The 22,457-nt window shown below is 53.0% G+C and overlaps 4 protein-coding genes across 4 annotated transcripts; 2 read left to right on the top strand and 2 right to left on the bottom strand.

Moving 5' to 3' along the window:
* Nucleotides 1-5,667: 5,667 nt before the first annotated feature.
* On the bottom strand, nucleotides 5,668-10,134 carry J4E86_010205 (uncharacterized protein; the record flags this gene model as incomplete). Its single annotated transcript, XM_051450704.1, has 2 exons — nucleotides 5,668-8,650; nucleotides 8,696-10,134. The coding sequence occupies 2 exons, from the start codon at nucleotides 10,132-10,134 to the stop codon at nucleotides 5,668-5,670; spliced, it is 4,422 nt and encodes a 1,473-aa protein (XP_051298219.1).
* Nucleotides 10,135-10,495: 361 nt separating this feature from the next.
* Nucleotides 10,496-18,808, top strand: J4E86_010204 (uncharacterized protein; the record flags this gene model as incomplete). Its single annotated transcript, XM_051450703.1, has 6 exons — nucleotides 10,496-10,625; nucleotides 10,689-12,778; nucleotides 12,835-13,513; nucleotides 13,565-13,759; nucleotides 13,807-17,979; nucleotides 18,030-18,808. The coding sequence occupies 6 exons, from the start codon at nucleotides 10,496-10,498 to the stop codon at nucleotides 18,806-18,808; spliced, it is 8,046 nt and encodes a 2,681-aa protein (XP_051298218.1).
* Nucleotides 18,809-19,304: 496 nt separating this feature from the next.
* Nucleotides 19,305-20,718, top strand: J4E86_010203 (uncharacterized protein; the record flags this gene model as incomplete). The annotated part of the gene is made up of 2 exons (XM_051450702.1): nucleotides 19,305-19,944; nucleotides 20,009-20,718. The coding sequence occupies 2 exons, from the start codon at nucleotides 19,305-19,307 to the stop codon at nucleotides 20,716-20,718; spliced, it is 1,350 nt and encodes a 449-aa protein (XP_051298217.1).
* Nucleotides 20,719-21,117: 399 nt separating this feature from the next.
* J4E86_010202 (uncharacterized protein) lies at nucleotides 21,118-22,250 on the bottom strand (the record flags this gene model as incomplete). Its single annotated transcript, XM_051450701.1, has 2 exons — nucleotides 21,118-22,018; nucleotides 22,087-22,250. 2 exons carry the CDS (start codon nucleotides 22,248-22,250, stop codon nucleotides 21,118-21,120), a joined length of 1,065 nt encoding a protein of 354 aa, XP_051298216.1.
* Between the last annotated feature and the right edge of the window lie 207 nt (nucleotides 22,251-22,457).

Genomic DNA, 22,457 nt, shown 5'->3' with positions numbered 1-22,457 from the left:
TACAGCCACTCAACGCCGACCACCGTACGGTGTGCAAATTCGACAACGTGTACGACTCGAACTACATTAAAGTGAAGAACGCTATAGCAAGTATCGTTGAAGACATACTTGGCGATACATTAGCGAGGAATGATGACGAAGAGCGTGCTCAAATGTCGGCTCTACAGACTTACCTCGATGTAATGGACAGGCCTGTTGACGAGCTCAACAATGAGCAGGACCACCAAATATCGGGGTCGTGCTCTTGGATCCAGAAGCGCGAGGGCTTTCAGTCATGGTTTGGAACGCCTTCGCCATCGGTGCCTCTGTATTGGATTTCCGCCCAACCAGCAACCGGCAAGACTGTTCTAGCCGGTCATGTCATCACCGAACTCCAAGCCGAAGGTCGGGACTGCAGCTACTACTTCTTCAAACATGGACAGAAAGGACGAAACACTTTGAGTGCGATGCTACGATCTATGGCCCTTCAGATGGCTCTCATCCATCCCATAGTTCGCAAGGAGCTGTACAATCTGCAAGAGCACAGTCTCGCCTTCGATAAAGATGACGAGAGGGTTGTATGGAGAAAACTGTTCGTCGGGTCTGTGTTCAAACTCAATCTTGGAAGACCGCAATATTGGGTCATCGATGCTTTGGACGAATGCATCGAACCAATGAAACTATTCCCTTTGCTCTCGCGGATAGAATGCAGATACGATCTCCAGATACTGATCACCAGTAGAGGCCCTTGGCCTGATTTCGAACGACAATTCGCCCGCTTAGGTCGTCGAGGGGTGACTGATACCATCCCAGTAGAAGATACAACGCGCGATATCAGACTGTTCTTCGAACAAAACATGGACCAGCTTCCCGTCGAAGAAGAAGCGGATAAGAGGCATCTGGTAGAGAAGCTAGTGACTAAATCAGCAGGCTGCTTCCTGTGGGCACGTCTAGTATTGCAAGAGCTTCAGTCAGTCTACAGCGAAGAACAAGTTGAAGAGGTTATCGAAGAGCTACCCATAGAGATGAGCCTTCTGTACGAACGTATTCTGAGCGAAATGTCGCGAAGCGTGCGTGAAACAAAACTCGCCAAAACCCTGCTTGCTTGGGCCACTTGTTCGGTACGACCTCTACATACTTCCGAACTCACCAATGCCATCAAGATAGACGAGGGTATGAGCGTGAAAAGTCTAGAAAGGTCCGTTCAAGGTCTTTGCGGCCAGCTACTCCACGTCGACAAAACTGGCTACGTGCAAGTTATGCATATGACTACACGTACATTCCTCACTGATGGTTCCTTGGACTCCGAGTTTGCCATTTCAAAGGAAGACGGAAACAGACGTATCGCGCTTACTTGCCTCAACTATCTATGTGGGGAAGAGATGCGGTCGCCCCGTAACAGGACAGTCGTTAATATCTCACGGGGCGCCAAGAGTCCGATAGCCGAATACGCATGTGTCTCATTCTCCGAACATCTGGCTATGGCTTCATCTTCCGATACTGTTCTGTTTCTGGCACTTGAGAAGTTCCTGAGATCCAACGTCTTGACGTGGATCGAGTTTATCGCGAAGACGAAGAAGAACCTTTACTATTTGACAAGGACAGCCAAGAATTTGCAACGATATTTGGGCCGTCGGGCAAAGCATACACCGCCGCTTGGTGAAGCATATCGCTACGTCAACCAATGGGCCACAGACTTGGTGCGACTCGCTGCTAAGTTTGGACGTAATCTTCTGGACTACCCTGACTCCATATACTATCTGGTAACACCGTTATGCCCGCGGGACTCTGCAATCCACCAGCAATTTGTCGATTCTCATAGTGGCCTGACCATTGCTGGGGTAGGAAAGAGTGCCTGGGAGGACGCTATATCCTACATCGATTTCCGGCAGGACCGCGCAATGTCTGTGGCTGCTGGTGACCATGCGTTTGCTATTGGCACTAAGTCTGGACACATCTTTCTCTACTGGCAGGGTACTTGCCAAGAGAGGATGTCATTCAACCACGGTGAACCAGCGAAAGTTCTGCGCTTCGACAACAGTCATCGACTCGCTTCCGCAGGTACCCACATGGTTCGTCTTTGGGATCTCAACAGCGAGACGCTAGTATGGAACTACAACATGAAAGATAGCCCTGTTCTGTTTCAGTTCGCGCCCGATGATAGCTTTCTGATGATAGCGACAAGAAGCAGCCATGTCATTACACTAGTCTGCGAAGATGGAAGCACACTACGTGACCAGTCCTTCCCTAGTCGGCAAGCACCACTAGATGTTGCTGTTTCTCCAGACTGCAAGATGGTAGCATTTGCCTATCGTGGTAAAGCCGTACTTCTTTGGAGCTTGGATAATGATAGGTTGATGGGAGCTTTCGGTGGAGAAGCTGGCTCTTCCTCGATCAGTAAAATCTCCCCACATCGAGTTTGCTTCAACTCCAACCCCGCTGTTGAATTGGTAGTAGTCACTTTCCAGAATGGGGACATGGTGCTATACGAGACCTGGAATCAACGAGCCATCAAGACTGTCCAGCAAGACTGTCACTACATGGCTTGTTCGCCCGACGGGCGCACGCTTGCAACAGGGTCGAGCTGGGGTTTGCTCGGACTGTGGGACTTCGAAACTCTCACCTTACTATGCCATATCAATACTCGCGAGACCCTAGGAAAAGCCTTGTCGTTCACCGCGTGTGGAACCCGCATCATTGAGCTGCGCGATCGCAAAACGAAAGTATGGGAGCCTGCAGTCCTCATTCGCAAGGCTGGCGAAGAAGACTCTAGCATCAGCGAATCCGTGACTTTGCCAGCGACGGTAGTAAGTGAAGGGGAAGAGGATATTGTGCCAATCACAGCTACCTGTGTTCACCCAACTCGCGATGTCATTCTTGTAGGCAAAGACGATGGCTCAGTGAGCTTCTACTCCGGACGTTCAGGAGAGCTTCAAAGTGTGGCGTACTCTCACCAACAGGATATCTTTGTGAAAGTAATTGCAGTCAGTGCTGGCGACGTTGTCGTCACTCAGGATGCGAGCAACACGGTTATGGCTTATGCATTGGAGGGCGGGCAGGACGACCAACTGACAGTGACCGAGAAGCTGATGAAAACTCGCTTCGAAGAGCCAGCCCAACAGCTCCTACTGAACGAAGCGGGTGACAGGCTTCTCATCTCGACTGCCACCGCTGACCAATTATGGGTACGAAGCGTCAACAACGGCTTTCAGCAAACGAAGGTTCTAGAATCTTCGCCTAGATCTATATGGAAGTGGATGTCGTCCATCCGAATACCAGATACACTCATTCTGGTCGTGGATGAGACTATCCGCCGATTTAGCTGGGAGACGCTAGACGAACTAGCTACCACGGGTCCTCCGCGCAAAATCGACATCGGCACAACAGTCCTCACTGGAACCGATCTCACCCTCAAGGCCCTTGCTACCGACATTTCAGGTTCCAATCTCGTCGCCGAGTTCGCGCATAAACTCGGTTCAAAAGCAACGGAACGTCTCGCAGTCTGGCGGGCTGACGCCATCGAATCTCAAAGCGAAGGCGCAAGTACAGAACCCACTCTCCTTCTTTCTTCCGCTATTATCAAGCATTTTCTGGGTACATTCGAGCATAGTATTGTGTTTCTTGACCATCATCTGTGGGTCTGCTCGATTGATCTTTCGAGCTTGTCATTGACTCGTGGAGACGAGGTCAAAGAATTGGTGAAGAAGCATTTCTTCATTCCTTTGGAGTTTTTGGGCGGCAATGAGGGTAATATGGGTTCGTTATCGAGGAAAGGAGATGTTGTTTTCCCGAAAGAGGGAGAGGTTGCTGTGGCTAGGGATGGTTTGAAGTGGTCGCTTTGAGTGGTTGGCCGCTAGCGCGGATACTGGAATTCTGTGGCCACTTCATTCGAGAGTACCCTTATGTATATAGAGGAATTCATGTATTGCGGAACTTATGAGTGGCTCGTTGCTCTGCGTCATCGCGGTACCAGCTGATGAAGTGGGTCGAGGGTTACTCGCACAATGTTTGGATTGCGGCATGTCACTTCTATATGCGACAGTCTTAACTAAGGATGCTTTGTTTTGGTAGACGAGTTCCGAAACTTGCTGAGATTATCACTGGCTCCTACATGAGTCAAAGGGTGTGGAAACGTGGTAGCGACTCAACTTTATGGCCAACCACAACCATGGCATAGTAATGATCGATGATTTCAAGCAGCAGTGCCTGGAAGTGCTTTGGGCTAAGCTTAAGGCATCAAAAGGGTATATAAGGAAATTTTCGTCTCTTGTTCCTGCACACCTCTTAACATCCACGATCGACGCACAAACAAACCACACATACCACACAAAAGCTACGCAAAAGCCACACAAAAACCACGCACAAGCTACACATAAATCCTATCAAAACCACACCAAAGCCACCATAAGTTGGAGTTAAACCGTACTCAAACTACCACTCAAACTACACAAAGGAAGAGATCACATTAAGCAAAAATGACCACCTCAACTACCTTCACCCGCTTCCCCGATCTCTCACCAGAGCTTCAAGTCATGATCGTAAATTACACTCTCGAGGAAGACATGGCGCAGCGTGAAGATGAACTGGTACTGCATCTACATGCGCCTTCATCCTGCAAATCAAATGATATCAGTGACGCCTCGATGGCTACCGCTCCTTGCGCAACAATACGGCTACCCAAGCTCCCTGCGGTCTACCACACCAGTCGTCTATTCCGCAATGAGGCCCTCCGCACACAGCCTCTGCATCAAATATTCACGGAGGACGCGCTTAAGAGATTACACTCGCACGGCTCAATGCATGTGAACAACATAGTGCATAACGCCAACATACACAACCCCCACAAATGCCGCTGCGGCAATGCAGTCGAACTACAATCCCGCGGATCGATGGCTATCTATAACCCACCGTACGACACGGTACTACTCCAAGCCCACAACTGCTGTTTGAGCGCCATTGACGCAGACTTGGAGCAGCTATTCCACGTAATCAAAGCGACACTCTGGGCCCCCAGGCATGGTTTCATTTTCGCGATAGGAGAACCAACGAGGCTTTTCAAACGCTTTTCCACGGTATAGCGGAGTATGCAGCAGCGCCTGTTACATGGGGGACCATTTGGCTTTGACTCGGAGATGTTATATCTGGACGGCGGGTAGAAGAGAGGAAGAAAAGGAGGACTGAGAACTTGAATCGGCTTAGAGATAAGGGTGTATAGAGAGTTCCTACTGCTGCATTACGGCGAATAAAAGGTGTTTGGGAAATACACCTACATTGAGATTACTATATAGAGTTACCTGACTACGTTTTGTTGCTCTGCTCTGCATCAACATCCCACCGTAATAAGGGTGTATAGAATGGTGGCTAACGTCTTCTTCGATAGTCATCTTGTCAAACCTTGGTCTCTTTATATAGACCTCTTGTATTGTCTAGCCTCTATTACTCTAGCTAGAATATTGTACCTTGTCTTCTCGTACATCTCAACGTCAAGCATGATAATCGCGCTTTCTCCTTGTAACAACTTTGTGAAACGCACGATGCATATTGCTAGTGGTATTGATAGATCCTGTATTCGTTGTACCTATATGTTTGTAATGATGCAAGCAAAAGCCTAAAACCAACACATACAACACCAACACAATCCACATCTACAAGTGATCCATCTAATACATCCCAACTGAACCCGCCACCTCACTTCGCCTTCCCACCAGCCCTCTCCCTAATCCTCTCGTCCTTCTCAAACCTCTCCTCGAACATCCTATAGAACAAGCCAAGCCACTCCTTCTCGCGATCACTCAGCTGACGCGCCGGGTTCTTCCAGCTGTTCGCCAGTATCTCCTTGATACGGCGTCTCAGCACCTTCAGCGCGACAGCAGCCCGCCATTCACGAACTGCGAAGCGGATGACATTGCCGGGTAGACTGATCACGCCTGCATGGAGCTTGAAGTCCATATCGGCAGCGACCATGAGTACCATGGGGAGTGGGTAGGCGATTGAGGTCGAGTGCGCGTTGTAGAACTTATTGCTCGATTGCATGATGTTGTAGTAGGATAGGAAGTCGGCTGTTCGCGAGCCTTTGTTGACAGAGGTTGGCCCTAGGCTGACGGTTTGGTTGTTTGAGATGTTTCGCCAGCCTTTGCCTTCGCGGGTAAGGATCTTGGGGTAGAATGCTGTGGCGATGACTGAGTTGACCAGAACGTCGTTGTCGGTGTGGATGTCGTATTGTGCTGGCACCTCAACGAAGACACGGTGGCGTGTCGTATTCCGGTAGCGGCCTATCGCGCGACGCTCGTCGGGCGTGAGTTGTATAAACCCGGCGTCAACCAATGACGAGAAGAGCTGCGCTTTGAGATCCTCGATGTTGCCCAGGTTTTGCGGACTGAGGAAGTTCTTGTGGCAGAACTGCATCTCGGACCGTCCTGGGGTAGTGCATACTGCTTTCCAAGCCCTGTAGGCGTTATAAGTTGTGAGGAGGTCGGAGTCGCCCTTCTTGAAGGCAAGACGAGCGATGTCAGCTCGTTGCTTTTGTTGAAATGGCGTCAAGAACGGAGACTTCGAAGAGACGATAGCAGCAATGGTAATAGCAACATCAACACATGCAAACGTACTTGCAAGCAGTACAAGCTTGCCTAAGTGCGCGTCCAACGGAAGCTTCGCGATCTGGCGACCAAGAGGTGTCAGTTCTTCGCTCGGCGTTAACGCGTCGACCTCTACAAGTGCATCGATAGCGCGACGAATGTTCCTGGAGGAGGGTGGATCGAGTGCCTGAGCAAGAGTGGCTTCGATATCACCGAGTTTGCAAATCTTGACGCGCATAACCAAATCCTGCAGCGAAAGTCTGAGCATCTCGGGGGTTTGCTGTTCTGCCATGAGGCTGTCGTGACGGAATTTTGTGAAGAGATGGAAGCACAGGCCCTCTTGTACACGGCCGGCCCGACCGCGGCGTTGCTTCGCGTTCGCTCTCGAGATGAAGGACTGAGTCAGACGTGATAGCTGTCTGCGCTCGTCAAACCTCATCTCCTTGTGCTTACCGGTGTCGACAACACAGGTGATATCCGGGATTGTGACTCCGGTTTCGGCGATGTTGGTAGCGAGCACGATCTTGCGTACGCCAGGGGGTGGAACAAGGAACGCAGCTTGTTGATCCTCACTCGAGATGGTGGAGTGTAGCGGGTACACATACCAGTCAGCCTTGAAAGAAGGATGACTGGCCAGTATATCGTTGAGTTGACGAATCTCAGCAAGTCCCGGGAGGAAGACTAAGATGGCGCTGCTGAAGCGACTCAGCTGCGGATCAAACGCGACTGTCTCGATCAATCGTGTGATCAGGTCGTAGTCAATGGCATACTCGTCGTAGTTAGAGAGCACATCGCGTGTTAGTTGGCTGTAACCTGGAAGCTTGTTGGGAATACCGGATTTATCGCTCGTAATTCCGTCATCCTCGTCGTTGTCGCTCGTGGCGGCAGCTTTGGTCGCGTCGGATGCTCCAGCATAGTGAGTCAACTCGACCGCATCCTCCAGGTATCGAGTCTGAACCGGGAAGGTACGACCCGGTACTGTCAGGATCGGTGCGTCGTTCAGGTACCTTGAGAAGCGTGCGGCATCTACCGTGGCACTCATTAGTATGACCTTAAGTTCAGGTCGGCGTTCCATGAGTGACCGAAGTATGACCAAAAGGAAATCCGTGTCGATGGATCTTTCGTGAACCTCATCAATGACCAGATGTGTGACCTCTTGTAAGCCTCCAGATGACTCTAGCATCCGTAATACCACACCCACCGTCGCGTACACTAAGCGAGTCTGGGAAGAAGTCTTTGACTCAAGCCGAATTGCGTAACCGACGAGTGAACGTATGGATCCTAGATCTTTGGGTCCTTCGCCTAGTTCTTCGCTCACACGTTGGGCAAGTGAAATCGCCGAGATACGTCGGGGCTCGGTGCAGTAGACTTTGCATGCCTTGCCTTGCGATAGCTCGTGCTCGAGGACGAAGGCGGGAATTTGCGTACTCTTTCCGCAGCCAGTCTCACCGCAGATTATGGTGACCTGGTTCTTGTCCACAGTGGATAAAATCTCATCTCTGAAGTTGAAGACTGGGAGGTTCATTCGACCAACGAGCATGCGCTGGTATGATGGGGTTGAGGCTTTGGCGAACCATTGCTCTCTTAGACCGTCGTAGTGCCGCACCGGTGTGCTATAGCCAGAATTAGATGTGCTAGAGCTTGTCGCGGCCTGATTGCGCGCCTTGAAGCGATTCGTAAGCACGACACCGTCCGACTCTTCGTTCTCGATCTGATCTTCAATGATTGAGCGATAGTGCTTAATAGCGTCACGATCTGCTGCATCTAGGCGTGTCTTTCGATGCTCCAAGAACTCCCTGTAGACCTCTCTCCAGTTGGCCGGAAGACGCAGGTATACCTTCTCCTCCTTTAGCAGGGAGGCAGATATCGAGAAGAGGGCGGCGACAGAGATGAAACTTTCACTCTGCTCGACAGATACAGCAGCAATTTCGTGTGCTGCCAGCGTGACCTGCTTTCTGTACGGAGTACAGACCACACCGGAAATTTCCGTGTCGTACTCGAAGTCTTGTTCCTTAGACCAGAAGATTGTCAGCGAGTGCCGGCAAGTATACGTAGTAGGCGAGATCATTTTATACGTCAAGCGTGCACTAGCATCCCTGAACCTGTTAGTGGTTGTCGGAAGAAGTAGTCGAATGACTTACCTTGATCGCACTGCCTCTTCGAGCACCTTGCGGGGAGACATTCCGCTCATCTTGCCAAAGTCGCGCAAGGTTATGTTGTCAGTGCTTAAACCATTAGATGTACTCTCTGGGGCGGGCGTTGCGTCAGGCACTGCGGAAAACATGCCTCCGAGCAGATCAGCGTCCTCTTCGCCTTCGTGCTCGCTTGGAGGTTTTGACGATGCGGCAGTAGCTTCAGCCTTGGCCGACACGGGAATGTCGAGAGAGGTGTCTTTGATCTGCACAGGCGAATCACTGGGCTGTGCGTCCTGACGTTGCCTCTTTTTGGCTTGACTTTGTGCAATCTGGTTACGCTTCGCGGGCCACTGTGCTTCAGCTTGGTCTTCGTCAAAGAGGGCATCGGAGGCTAGTTGTTGCAACTGAGAAAGCAACTTCCGAACAGCTGGAGTTTGAGGTGGCGTAGGCGCCGACTTCTTAGATTTTCCACCTTTTTGCGACTTCCGTGCAGGGGTATCGACTAGTTGAGGATCAATCTCGAATAGTTTGCCCTTTATCTTCAGATACGCTGGAATGAGCTCATCGAGTTCGAGGTCGCTATCAAGGTCACTAACGTCAACATTAGAGTCATCAGAATTCGCCGGTACCGAGGCATTGAGAGCTGTTGCGGAAGGTGAGGGTCCAGTTGCGGTTGCTCCGTTTGCTGATGGCTGGGGCGGCGGTGTGGTTGGCCGAGAAGTGTCAATATCATCGAGTGTTGAACGCTTAGGCTGCGATTCTTCGTACGAAAAGGAGTGATCCTCGCATTGGTCCAAAGCAAGCCATTCCAGCGCTTCTTGAAGCCCCCATACACCAGAGGATGCATCAATACCGGCAGCGTTGGCACATAGCCATCTCAGAACGGGCTGGATCTGGTCTTGCGAGAAGCCTAGCTCACGTAGGGTAAGATCAAGGGTCCAGAGCTTAGACATGGCATCCTCTTCAGTCAGGGTTTTAAGCAGGGACTGTTGTCCTTGTCTCCTGTTTGAGTCATTCGACTCGGCCTGGGCCAGGAGGATAATGCTGTCAAGAATTTCGCTGGGAAGCCAGTCGTGAACGGTCATGGCGTGCGACTGGGCACGGAGGAGCCTACGGTCTGTGTGGAATTTTGAGACATGCCGACTAGATTCGCGGCGGACCTTGGGCGCATGCTTCTCAACAAGCAGCTGGAGTTCATCACGCTCTAGTTGGGCTTCCAGTTCCTCTGGGGTGGGCGTGACTTCTGGCTTGATCGCCTCGGTCTGCTTGGGGGTCTGGGGCGCCTCCGTGGGCTCTGGTGCAGCCGCGGCTTCCTTTGACGGCACCGGGGCGACTACCTTGGCTGGGACGTCTGGGGAAATTCTTTCAGGCTTTGGCTTACTCGCGACGGACGTCGTTGCAAATCCACGGGCGGGGTTGCCGGCGGGCTTCTTTTTCTTCGCCATGGCAAAAACTCTTAGTCTGGTTGAGAGGTGGTAATGTGAGGTGCAGGGGTCTCAGGCGGGCTTCCGTATAGAGTACATCGGGGCTTGATCCCGGGCGAGATCAAGATTGGGCGAGTTGTCGTAGTTTATTGGACGCATAGGGCGCAACGGTTCCAAGAGGGGCGGTCGGGTGGTGGTCGAGGGCGCAGGCCAGTGGGTTTGGTGGTGGAAGGGCGCTCCACACCTTGTGGAGGCAGGAGCGAGGCGATGTCATTGCCCTAGCAAATAAACGAGAACTCTTGGCGCATCATTTCGCGATATCGACGCCGACACGCAACCCCGCCAACACCCCGCACCCGCCTTCACATGTGGACTGATAGACATGGCTGTGAATGGGGACGCTGAGTCGCGGGCAATCCACCGCGACGAGCTGCGGCCGAAGCTCATAACGAGCTCCACCAAGCGCCGAGTCAACGAGCTCTCGGGGCTGCAGACCAAGGTCGCAGACGACTGTGAGTGTCTCTGGGGACTGCACGTGGACGCGAACGATGGCTGACTCAACGACCTTCCTATAGCCCTCGTCACTGCCGACCTCCAAGCGCTCCTCGAACTCCTCTTCGAAACATATCCGCTATACGACGACCGCGAATCACGCCGCGCGGTCGAGGGCGTCCTCAAGTCGCTGGTAAACGGACCCCATGGCGACAAGGTACTGCCGCCGGTGGTCAAATTCTTGACGCAGGAATGCTCCAAGAAGGCCATCGCGCACGCCAATGCCTTTGTGCTCAACGACTGGTGTTCCGTGCTGCTGCTGCAGTTTGCAAAGTCGCCTGAACGGTGGGCCAAGCTCGGCCTGGATGTGGCGCTGGCAAATGCGCGCGTACTCGAGACGTGCGTGAGCGCTGGGGGCGACCGGCGAGCTGGCCGCCTCTCCATAGCGGCCCTCGTTTCGACGCGCCGGGCCCTGCGCGCCATCTTCCGCTCCGAGGCAATTGGCAACGACGCCCTCGACAAACTCGTCACAAACCTCACCGCAAAGGGCAGCGCGCCCACAGCTGGAAATGCTGTCTTCCTCGGCGTCATCGCTGGTGTCTCATCCCGTCTACCGACCGTCAAGCCACTCCTCGAAGGCCGCAAGCAAGACTACTACACCTACTACACACGAGAGATTGTCGGATCAAGGAGCCAGCTGCCGGACCACATCTCCAATGCGTTACACGATTTCTTTGACAGCTTCCCTACCCTGGAAGAGCTGCGGAAGGATGTCATACCACCCATCGAAAAGGCTTTGCTGAGAGCTCCCGAAGTAGTACTCAACGACATCGTCTCACCCATGTTCTTGGCCCTCCCCGAGTCTATGGATCTCTCCGATGTTTTGCTAGGGAACATGCTGAAGCCGCTGCTTTCCAATGTCAAATCGAGCAATGCTGCCATTCGCGCAGGCGCTTTGCGAACCTTCAAAGCTTTGGCTTCGCGATCAAAAGATGATGCCAAGATTGACAAGGTCGCAGACGAAGTGCTTACTCCTTTAAAACAAGGCAAAGTCTCCGGTGCTGACCAGAAGGTCCTTCATGCTCAGATGCTCTCAGCGCTACCAGAGTCAATAGCCCTGGCAAAGAAGATCCCAGCAGGTATCGCTCCAGTAGCCTTGAAGGAGCCGAGTGAGCCAGCTGTCGTAGCTGAAGTGTCCGCAATAACAACCCACCTGAACTTTGGCTTGGCGAACGGAGTTGCTCTTGACAAGGCCGTCTCAGATGCCTTTATCAAGGGCATGGCCGATAAACGCGTACCCGTTAAGAAGCTTTGGGCAATTCGCGCAGCAGATCTCTGGTGGAATCTCTCCGATGAACAGCAAGCTCAACCCGACGTACTTGCGTTCTGCCAAACAACTCTGCCGAAGCTCATTGAGATTTGGCAGGAAGTCAACGCAAACCCGCTGCCTGCGACCCAGAGTGGTTTGGTCACGGTAGGACACTACACTGTTGCGCTCCTCATCGATAGAGTACAAAACATGAAGGACGAGAAGCTGGGATCCATCTATAAGAAATCTGATGTCATCTCGCAATCGCTCGCCACACAACCAAAGCCTTCCATCCTTCTCAACCCCAAAGTCTATTCGAAATTGTCTTCAGAAGAGGACGTTTCCATTGCACTACGCGCCTTGAAGGCCATTGCGCCAGACGTCACACTAGCTTCCAAAGAAGTCGCAGATGCATGGGCACAGGCGTTCATCTTTCTCATCGTCGCTCCCAGCGTCTCCGCCAAGGCGAAGGCGGCTGCTAAGCAGGCTTTGACACAAGCATATCTTCAAACCTCGCCCGAGAAGATCAGCAATATCATAATAGAAGGATTGTGGTCGTGGTACAGGTCAAGTGAACAAGAAGACAAGGAGAGCGCTGCGTTCGCATCCAAAGCAGGTTCAGCTGAGCTTGGCGCTGTTTTGACTTGCATATGCCTGCCTGCAGAGACAGTGAAGAAAGAGAACGCAAGTGTCGATACTGAGGCTCTAGAAAAGCAGGCCATGCGTCTCGTTGTATTAGCAAGAAAGGAGATCATGCCAAGAGTGTCTTGGATCGATCTATGCCTTCGCATGGGTGTAGATCCCGGCCAAGTCGTCCGGGATAACTTACAAGACTTTGTGAGCACTATCAACGAAGCAACGGAGGTATTATTGTTTAACTATTAATCTTTTCGATGAATTATTGCTAACGTCCGACACAGAACAAAGACAATGAGAAACTGCCCGCCATTGACGCAGCAGCCTACAGCGCTTATACCGACATGGCTTTCGTGGCTCCAGAGGCAGCTCTGCCGGCAGTGGTCAAGCAATTCAGTCAAGACCTCGACCCAAAGCAGATGGAATCCGTAGGACCGACCGAGGCAGCCATCTTCCGTACACCGGAGGGCACAGCGTACATCGACGTCCTTTCGAAGAAAGCACCTGTGGTAATCGACAAGAACACGAAAGACTACGATACCCTGAAGTGGGAAGAAGAGCTACGAGCACAGCTTGCACAAAAGAAGGGCCAGGCCAAGAAGCTGAGCGCAGACGACCAGGCCAAAGTCAACGCCCAGCTGGCTAAGGAATCCGCTATCAGGAAAGAAGTCACTGGCACAGAGCACAGGATGAGGCGAGGTGTGGGCATCATCCGGAGTCTCGCTACTGGACCTCCGACAGAGGCGGAGCAATGGATGGGACCTGCCGTGGATCTCTTGATCCAAGCCATTCGTGCTGGTGCTGGTCTTCTGCTGGGAGACGTTCCAGCGACTGCTTTGATCTCGTGCTCTGAGCGCGTATCCAACCGTCTAGGCATGATGCGACCATTTATTGGTGTAGCAGTACTGCGAACGATCGGTTCTATACAGCTTGCTAGCGAGTATGAAGATGAGGATCTTGGTGGTAAGTACATTCCGACGATAGTTTAGCTTCGGACCTTACTGATAATCTTAGATCTGGTAACACGCGTCCTCTACCGTCTCCGGTTCTTGAGCGAACAGAGGCCGCTCGACGCAGTATCTTTGGCGTACTGCTTCCCTCTGCTGTTCCTTGTACTAGAAAAGGGTGGTATTGGCAAGTCTGCGCCCGAAGAAGCTGACGAGCAGCTGATCCTGGCTATCGAAGTGTTGACTTTCCACACCAACTCCTGTGAGTTCTCAAAGCACGAACACTGATACCTTGCTAACACATCAAAGGCACTGACCCTCGTCTTCCCCGCAAGGCCTTACTGGAGATTCTGGTGTGGTCCATGCAGAGATACCAGCAGCATTACAAGATAATCAAGGATTGCGTAACCAATCTCGCTAGCGGACTGGCCCCGAACATTACCAATGACGAGCTGGGCGCCTTGCTGCGTGGTACCATCGTGCCGGAGACTGGCGTCCGAACCGCGGTTTTGCAAGCCATTGACGCTGAACTCGACATGAACGACCTGACCTTCAGTGAAGAGATCTTCATCGCTTGTCACGACGATGAGTCTGAGAACGCTGAGCTGGCCCGAACAATTTGGGACGAAAACGACCTAGAACTCAAAGCAGATGCTGGCGTACAGATGCTGCCTTATCTGGACTCTCTCGAGAAGCCACTCAGAAGGGCAACCGCACGAGCTATTGGCGAAATCATTACCAAATTCCCTGACACCTTTGACGACATTCTACGGAGACTGCGCGAGACCTACGCCGAAAAGGCCAAGCCACGCGTCCCAGAGCGTGATGAGTACGGCATGCCACGAAAGGTCGATCTTCGCGATCCCTGGGAGAGCAGAGACGGTATTGCGCTTGCCTTCAAGGAGATGACACCAGGTTTCAAGCCCGATGATCTTGTAGACTTCTTGAACTTCCTGATCTACGAGGGCCCCTTGGGAGACCGAAGTCCCGCGGTCAGAGATGAGTTGATCGAAGCTGCGACCTCAGTCATCACCGTCAAAGCGCAAACCAAGGTCGAGCCTCTCATGGAACTATTCGAGAACGCTCTTGAAGCCCCTGACCGAAAGTCGGAGATGTACGATCAAGTCAACGAAGCAGTCATCATTCTTTATGGTGCACTGGGTCGTCATCTTGCGGCTGGCGATGAGCGCGTTCAAAAGGTCGTACAGAGACTTTTGGCAACTCTCAGTACGCCTTCCGAGACAGTGCAATACGCCGTTGCCCAATGTCTGCCACCGCTGGTCCGTACTTCCGAGCAAGAGGTGTCGAATTACATCAATCAGATGATGGATCAACTACTCACTTCAAAGAAGTATGCCTCGCGTCGCGGTGCTGCCTATGGTCTGGCGGGTGTCGTACGCGGTAAGGGTCTGGGTCTGCTCAAAGAACATCGGATCATGTCCACCCTCAAAGGAGCTAGCGAGAACAAGAAAGACATAAACCAAAGGCAGGGAGTATACCTGGCATACGAGCTCTTCTCGCTGATCCTCGGTCGCTTGTTCGAACCATATGTCATCCAGCTAGTGCCTCAATTGCTTGCTGGATTCGGCGATACCAGTGCAGACGTCCGAGAAGCCTGTCTCGATGCTGCCAAGACTTGCTTCTCCACGCTCAGTTCCTTTGGTGTCAAACAGGTTCTACCAATCCTCTTGGAAGGTCTTGATGAGGATCAGTGGCGTAGTAAGAAGGGTGCTTGTGACTCTTTGGGAGCCATGGCATATCTCGATCCTAACCAGCTGGCTCTTAGCTTGCCCGATATCATTCCACCCCTCACCGTTGTGTTGACAGACAGCCACAAAGAAGTCCGATCTTCAGCAAACCGAAGTTTGCAGCGCTTCGGTGAAGTCATCAGCAATCCTGAGATCAAGAGCGTCGTCAACATCATCTTGAAGGCTCTCAGCGACCCGACAAAGTACACAGACGATGCCCTCGATGCTCTGATCAAGATTCAGTTCGCACATTTCCTCGATGCGCCTTCTCTCGCTCTCGTTGTGCGAATTCTGGAGCGTGGTTTGGGCGATCGCTCTGGAACCAAGCGGAAGTCCTCACAAATCATCGGCAGCTTGGCATACCTCTCAGAAAGGAAGGACCTCACTTCCCATCTGCCAATCTTGGTCGCTGGACTACGGGTTGCGATCGTGGACCCTGTACCGGCTACACGTGCTACCGCGTCAAAAGCGCTCGGTTCACTCGTCGAAAAGCTTGGAGAAGATGCTCTGCCAGATCTCATTCCAAGTCTTATGTCTACCCTCAAGTCCGACACTGGTGCTGGAGATCGACTTGGTTCCGCTCAAGCTCTGTCAGAGGTTCTTGCAGGTCTCGGAACCGGACGCCTGGAAGAGACACTGCCAAGCATCCTGCAGAACGTGGCTAGCAGCAGAGCTTCTGTTCGAGAAGGTTTCATGTCTCTGTTCATCTTCTTGCCAGTTTGCTTTGGAAACAGTTTTGCCAACTACCTCAGCAAGATCATTCCTCCCATTCTTGGCGGTCTTGCAGACGAAGTGGAATCGATCCGAGAAACTGCCCTGCGAGCTGGTCGTCTCTTGGTCAAGAACTTTGCCACCAAGGCAATCGACCTGCTACTACCAGAGCTTGAGAGGGGTCTCGCAGACGACAGCTACAGGATTCGTCTCAGTTCCGTGGAGCTTGTTGGAGATTTACTGTTCAACCTCACAGGTATCAGCGGCAAGGTGGAAGAGGAAGAGGTCGAAGAGGGCGCGAAAGAGGCTGGTCAATCGCTACTCGAAGTCCTCGGAGAAGAGAAGCGCAACAAGGTCCTGTCTGCTCTATACATTTGCAGATTCGACACGTCTGGCCTTGTACGAACAGCCTCCATCAACGTATGGAAGGCATTGGTGGCCAGTCCTCGTACTCTGCGCGAGCTTATTCCTACGCTTACTCAACTTCTCATCCGCCGTCTGGCAAGCTCAAACATGGAGCAGAAGGTCATCGCCGGAAACGCGCTGGGAGAGCTCATTCGCAAAGCTGGAGACGGTGTACTTGCTACGTTGTTGCCTACCCTCGAGGAGGGTCTACATACCACCGATACAGACGCCAAGCAGGGTATCTGCATCGCCCTTCGCGAAATCATCGCAGCTGCTTCGCCAGAGCAACTCGAGGACTACGAGAAGACTCTTATCCAAGTTGTACGGACTGCTCTGGTGGATCCCAACGCGGATGTGCGAGAAGCAGCGGCGGAAGCCTTCGACGCTCTACAACAAATCTTTGGCAAGAGGGCTGTCGACCAGGTCCTACCTTACCTGCTCAATCTTCTGCGTTCGGACGACGATGCGCAAAACGCCCTATCAGCGCTTCTCACCCTCCTCACAGATCAACAACGATCAAACATCATTCTACCAAATCTCCTACCAACACTTCTCACTTCGCCTATGACTGCCTTCAATGCCCGCGCTATTGCATCGTTGGCTGAGGTGGCAAGCTCCGCTATGACCCGACGACTGCCCAACATCCTCAACACCATCATGGACAATGTCATCGCTTCCAAGGACGAAGAGCTCCGTTCAGAACTCGAGACGTCGTTTGACAAGGTACTCCTATCTGTGGATGAATTCGATGGTCTTAATACGGCCATGAGCGTCATGCTTGCCTTGTCGAAACATGACGATGAGCGGAGACGTGCACGTGCCGACATCCACTTGGCCAAATTCTTTGCAGAGGCAGACGTTGATTTCTCGAGATACTACCCTGACCTAATCCGGGCACTTCTCATCTCGTTTGGCGATAGCGATACAGAAGTCGTCAAGGCTGCATGGACTGCTCTCAGCACTCTCACAAGCAAGCGTCTGCGGAAAGAAGAGATGGAGTCGCTTGTTATCTCAACTCGTCAGACACTCAACCAAGTTGGGGTTGCTGGTGCAGACCTCCCTGGATTCTCACTCCCCAAGGGTATCAACGCCATCCTGCCTATCTTCTTGCAGGGTCTCATGAACGGTTCGGTAGACCAGCGAACTCAAGCTGCTCTGGCTATCTCCGACGTCATCGACCGCACCAGCGCGAAGTCACTCCAGCCGTTTGTTACTCAGATTACAGGACCCCTCATTCGTGTGGTCACAGAGCGTTCTGTCGAGGTGAAGGCAGCTATTCTGCTCACACTCAACAACCTGCTAGAGAAGATCCCAACCTTCCTCAAGCCCTTCTTGCCCCAACTCCAGCGTACGTTCGCCAAGTCGCTTGCCGATACATCCTCAGATGTACTGCGAGCGCGAGCAGCCAAGGCTCTTGGTACATTGATCAAGCTTACACCAAGGGTGGACCCACTCATCGCTGAGTTGGTGACGGGATCCAAGACAAGCGACGAAAATGTCAAGACGGCTATGCTGAAGGCCTTGTTTGAGGTCGTAAGCAAGGCAGGCAAGAACATGAGCGAAGCAAGCAGGAACGCCATCCTAGGTCTCATCGACAACGAGAGCGATGATTCTAACGGTAAGTTTAGACTGATTCTGATCCTGCTTAGTGTGACTAACATGGGGTAGATGCAATGGCAATTACAAACGCTCGACTTCTAGGAGCCCTGATCAGCTGCCTTCCAGAGGACGTCGCGTCCAGTCTTCTCAAGGCTCGCGTGCTTACGACCCACTTCAACAAATCTTCTGTACTGGCGCTCAATGCCATTCTGCTAGATGCCCCCGAGGCTCTGACAGAATCGTTCGCAGACGAGACTGTGAACGTTATATGCCAGGGTGTTGGACATTCACAACCTTTCATCTCGGATAACTCGATCCTCGCCGCTGGCAAATACCTTCTATCGGAGAAGAGCAACAAGAGCTTCGACCACACCAAGCCAATATTCGAGGCTCTTGCGCCAGTAGTCGAGCCCGGCCATCCCGTCGACACGAGGCGGTTGGCGCTTGTGGTGCTTCGTACAGTTGCTCGAGAGCACAACGAATTGATCCGTCCGCATATCCCGCTCCTCATACCGGTGGTCTTCGCATCGGTGCGCGATCCGGTGATCCCAGTCAAGCTGTCGGCTGAAGCGGCGTTTCTTGCCATCTTCTCGGTGGTGGACGAAGAGACGGCCGTGTTCGACAAGTACATGGCTGGACCTGGCAAGAGCCTGTCTGCTGGTCAACAGCGCAGCATGGGCGACTACTTCAAGAGGGTTGCTATGAGGCTGGCTGGGCAAGCCAGAGAAAGGAAGGAGGCCGAGGGTGGCGCAGGCGGTCTCGGCTTGTCGAGCGACGAGATGGAAGATGAGCGAGAGATTTGGAGCGTAGGCAAAGTGGAGTTGGGAGATGTGTTTGGTGAAAACTAGCGATACTGTACAATGGGGGACAGTGTACATGGCATAAAAGCGACTGCACTAGCATTGGGACGGGAGCGTATATGAAAACGAATCATGTTAGTATATAAGTGCATAGCGAATGGGATTTACATTGAATGTTTTGGGACCGAAGTCGAGGGTGCATGTGGTGGAGGTTTCATGGGGCTCGTGGAAGTTGTTAGGCTGCCCCAGCATCAACTCCGCAAACCCCCGAGCTCTGACCTCACGCTCTCCACGACTGCATGCTTGTCCATCAGCGTAGGCCCCGCACAACGCCTGCTGTCCTTGCCCGTCATCGGGGACCATCATTGCATACGTGTGCGACCCCGCTGGCACTCTTGAAGCGTCGCGCAGACCCCGGCGTCGCTCTCCCGCCGCCCTCAGCCTTCTCCACAGCCCGCACGCGCATCTGTCCAACGCGCGACGACCTCGCAACGCGCACATCACGACGCATTGAGCGCCACCACGGCGCGCTTCCACCGCCATCATGGCAGGCACCATACGGCCCAATGACATGAACGTCTCCACCACGCCGACGCTCTCGTCGGGCACCCTGCCCAGCCTCACATCTCTCCAGACCGACCTCACCAAGAAGCCCAACGCGCCGCGCGCCCCCCGTGTAGACGTCGAGCCCCTGTACGCCGCAGTCAAAGGCTCCATAAGCGACGCAGACTGGACCATCTACAAGAAGGCCCTCTCCTTCTTTCTCCTCGGCAACCTCAACCAGGAGGAGCTGTCCCACAAGCTGTCCAAGATCCTCACCACACCCGCCCTCGAACACGCGCACAATGCGCTCTTCACAGCTATATACGCTAACATATGGCGCGACCCGCCCGAAGCAGGCATCGCTAGTTGGGTGTCGAGTAGTGATAAGCCGACTAGCGGGACGGTCAAGGGGACAGGGGACGAGAGCGAGAAGAGACTCAAGCACGAGGTCATGCAATTGAGTCGGAGGGAGAGAAAGAGGCTGAAGGGTATACCGGCAGGCGAGAGCCCGCTGAGTACGGGGCTGGAAGGCTTGGGCGCGGGTGCTGCTGGGCCGGTGCAGGAGTATGTTGATGCGAGACGGGCGAAGCAGCTCGATGTTGGGCCGAGCAGCAACCAGGGCGGTGGATTTGGAAAGACGAGTACGTACACGACATATGCGATGCCCTTCCTTTACGTCTTGAGATGCTAACAACTTGGTCACAGACTGGGAACTTGAGATTCGGAAACGGTATACCTCGGCCCTCTACGCCGAGACACACGAATTTCCCACCGCAACAACGATATCCTACCGCCTGCTACCGATATGCTACGAGTTCGGGCTACCTCAGGGCCATACGTCCGACTGTCCAGACTACCTCAACATCGCTACCGAGACGTACATAAAAGAAGCACTGGCAAACTTACTAGGCAAAGTGAGCAGTAATGGCCCTGGATACGTGCGCACAGGCGAGTTCAAGAAGAAGCTCGCGCGAGAGGAAAGATTAGTAGACCGCGGCGAGCTGGCCCGAGGCATCGGAGGCGAACTCCCCGTCGAAGCAGAAGAGCGACGAAAGCGGAAACTTCTGTGTATGGAGGACTTGAGACTCGCGCTGGAACTCGGAGACTCGTACCTCGGACAAACACCACTGATTGCGGGATCGATAATGAACTCGAGGTTTCTTGACACGCACGGCATCGAAGACATCTACAATGCGCCCGCGAAACCGCTTACGAATGGTACTCTCACCAACGGTATCAATGGCATTGCAAATGGGACTAAGCACGACCTCAACGGAGAGACATGGACAATTGACTTTGGCGACCCGATGCAGATTGATGACGAAGTGGGTATGCATTGGCAAGGAGGCAGCGTACAGGATATGCAAGAGATGGACGATGCGCTTGACGATATTCTGAACCTCGGCGATCTATAGGAAGGTCTTGAAGTTGGCTCTGGCGACCCGGTGCAGATCGATGACGAAGTGGCCATGCATTGGCAAGGAGGTAGCGTACAAGACATGCAGGAGATGGACGATGCGCTTGACGATGTTCTGAACGTCGGGGATCTGGAGGAAGATCATGAAAGCGAATGATAGAGGAAGGAGCATAAAGGCGTTTCTGAGCTTCGGCATTTGGGCGGCGCATGTGGGATTTGCATTTCGGTGTCTGGGTGTAGCTATGGGATGATACCCTGTCTTTTGCTTGTTGTCTCGTTGAGTTGGTGGTCCGCATTATGACTCGCGATGTATCTCGCTGAGCATTGTTACTTTTGTAGGGAATGGAGACCAGATATATCTCAGTGTCGAGCGCATGTTGCATGAAACGTCGTCATTTCATTGCATGATAGCCCGGCAATCCCATACCATAACCCTCTCGTCCCACCCCGTACTAGCACACCAGCCCTCCGCGCCAAACAAACACCAATCAACACCCGTAACGAACTCGGTATGCCTCCCCATCCTCCCCATCTCTCTACCTCCACCATAAAACATAGGATCCTCCAGCATGTTCTCCTGCTTCACACTCCCCACACCCATAGCACTCCCATCCGTCCACACCCGACACGTCATATCGTAACTCGCACTAAGCAATATATCGCTCAAATGCGGACTCCAACTCAGCTTCCGAACCGCATACTCGTGTCCTGGTAAAACAGCAACAGGCCCCTGCTGCGGCATCCTGATATCAAACGTGCGTATCACGCGATCCACACCTGCGGTTGCAACGATAGTATCCCGATATTTATTCCAATCATGCGTCAACGCCTCCGCAGGCGCAACACCCACGCCCGACGCATGTCCCATCCTCGCTTTCGGCGGCTGATGAATCGGCACACTCATCGTCAAGTGATTACTCGCACTCGCCGGCGTCCTCAGATCGAAAACCCTCAAATGGCTATCACTACTCACACTTGACAGCACACTCGGACTGTGCGGACTGAAACTCGCACTGTAGGTACATGAATGCGTCGGCAGCGTGGTTATACTCGCATCCGCATTCGGATTCCAGATCTTGATTGTGCCGTCCCAGGACGAGGATAGGAAAGTGTCTTTTGCGACGAGGTTCCAGTGTACGGCGAAGACTTCGCGCGCGTGCTCTTGCCAGGATGCGATGGGGAAGTTGGGCACGTTTATGTCGAAGAGTTTTACGGAGCCGTCGCCGCCGGCGGTGAGGAGTTGGTTCTCGTGCGCTTCGGACCAGGTGCTGTCGAAGAGTGAGTCTTGCGTGTCGAACCTGGGGACGGGTTAGCATGTGATTGGGAAGCAAGTGGCTTGTACGAGAATGACGGGGTGGATAAGTACCATTTCTCAGCTACGATGCCATTCGCTGTAAGGCCTAATATGTATAATCGTCCGTTTCCGACGAGCCCGAAGTTGGCGGATGTTGCGACGGCGATGCGCGAGTCGAAGAAGGGGCTGTATTTGACCGAGTAGCCGTTGAAGCCTTGGGTGCGGAACTCGAGCATCGTGGGTGGTGAAGGTAGGGGTGGGATTTGGGATTACGGCGCGTGGAAGATAGGTATGGTACGGCGCGTCATGTCGCGCCGGGACGTGGAGTTGGTGTTGTGCTGCAGCATGGTTGCGGATGACGAGGTGTCGATTGACCGAGGCGCCTTTGGGTTCTGGCGGGGCTGGTGTGGCGCCGGAGGTTGTCCCGTGACAGCGCGTCTGCT

Source organism: Alternaria arbusti (assembly GCF_024043155.1).
Source record: "Alternaria arbusti strain BMP 1465 chromosome Unknown scaffold_20, whole genome shotgun sequence".
NCBI lineage: Eukaryota > Fungi > Ascomycota > Dothideomycetes > Pleosporales > Pleosporaceae > Alternaria > Alternaria arbusti.
This window is presented reverse-complemented; position numbering and strand designations above follow the sequence as displayed.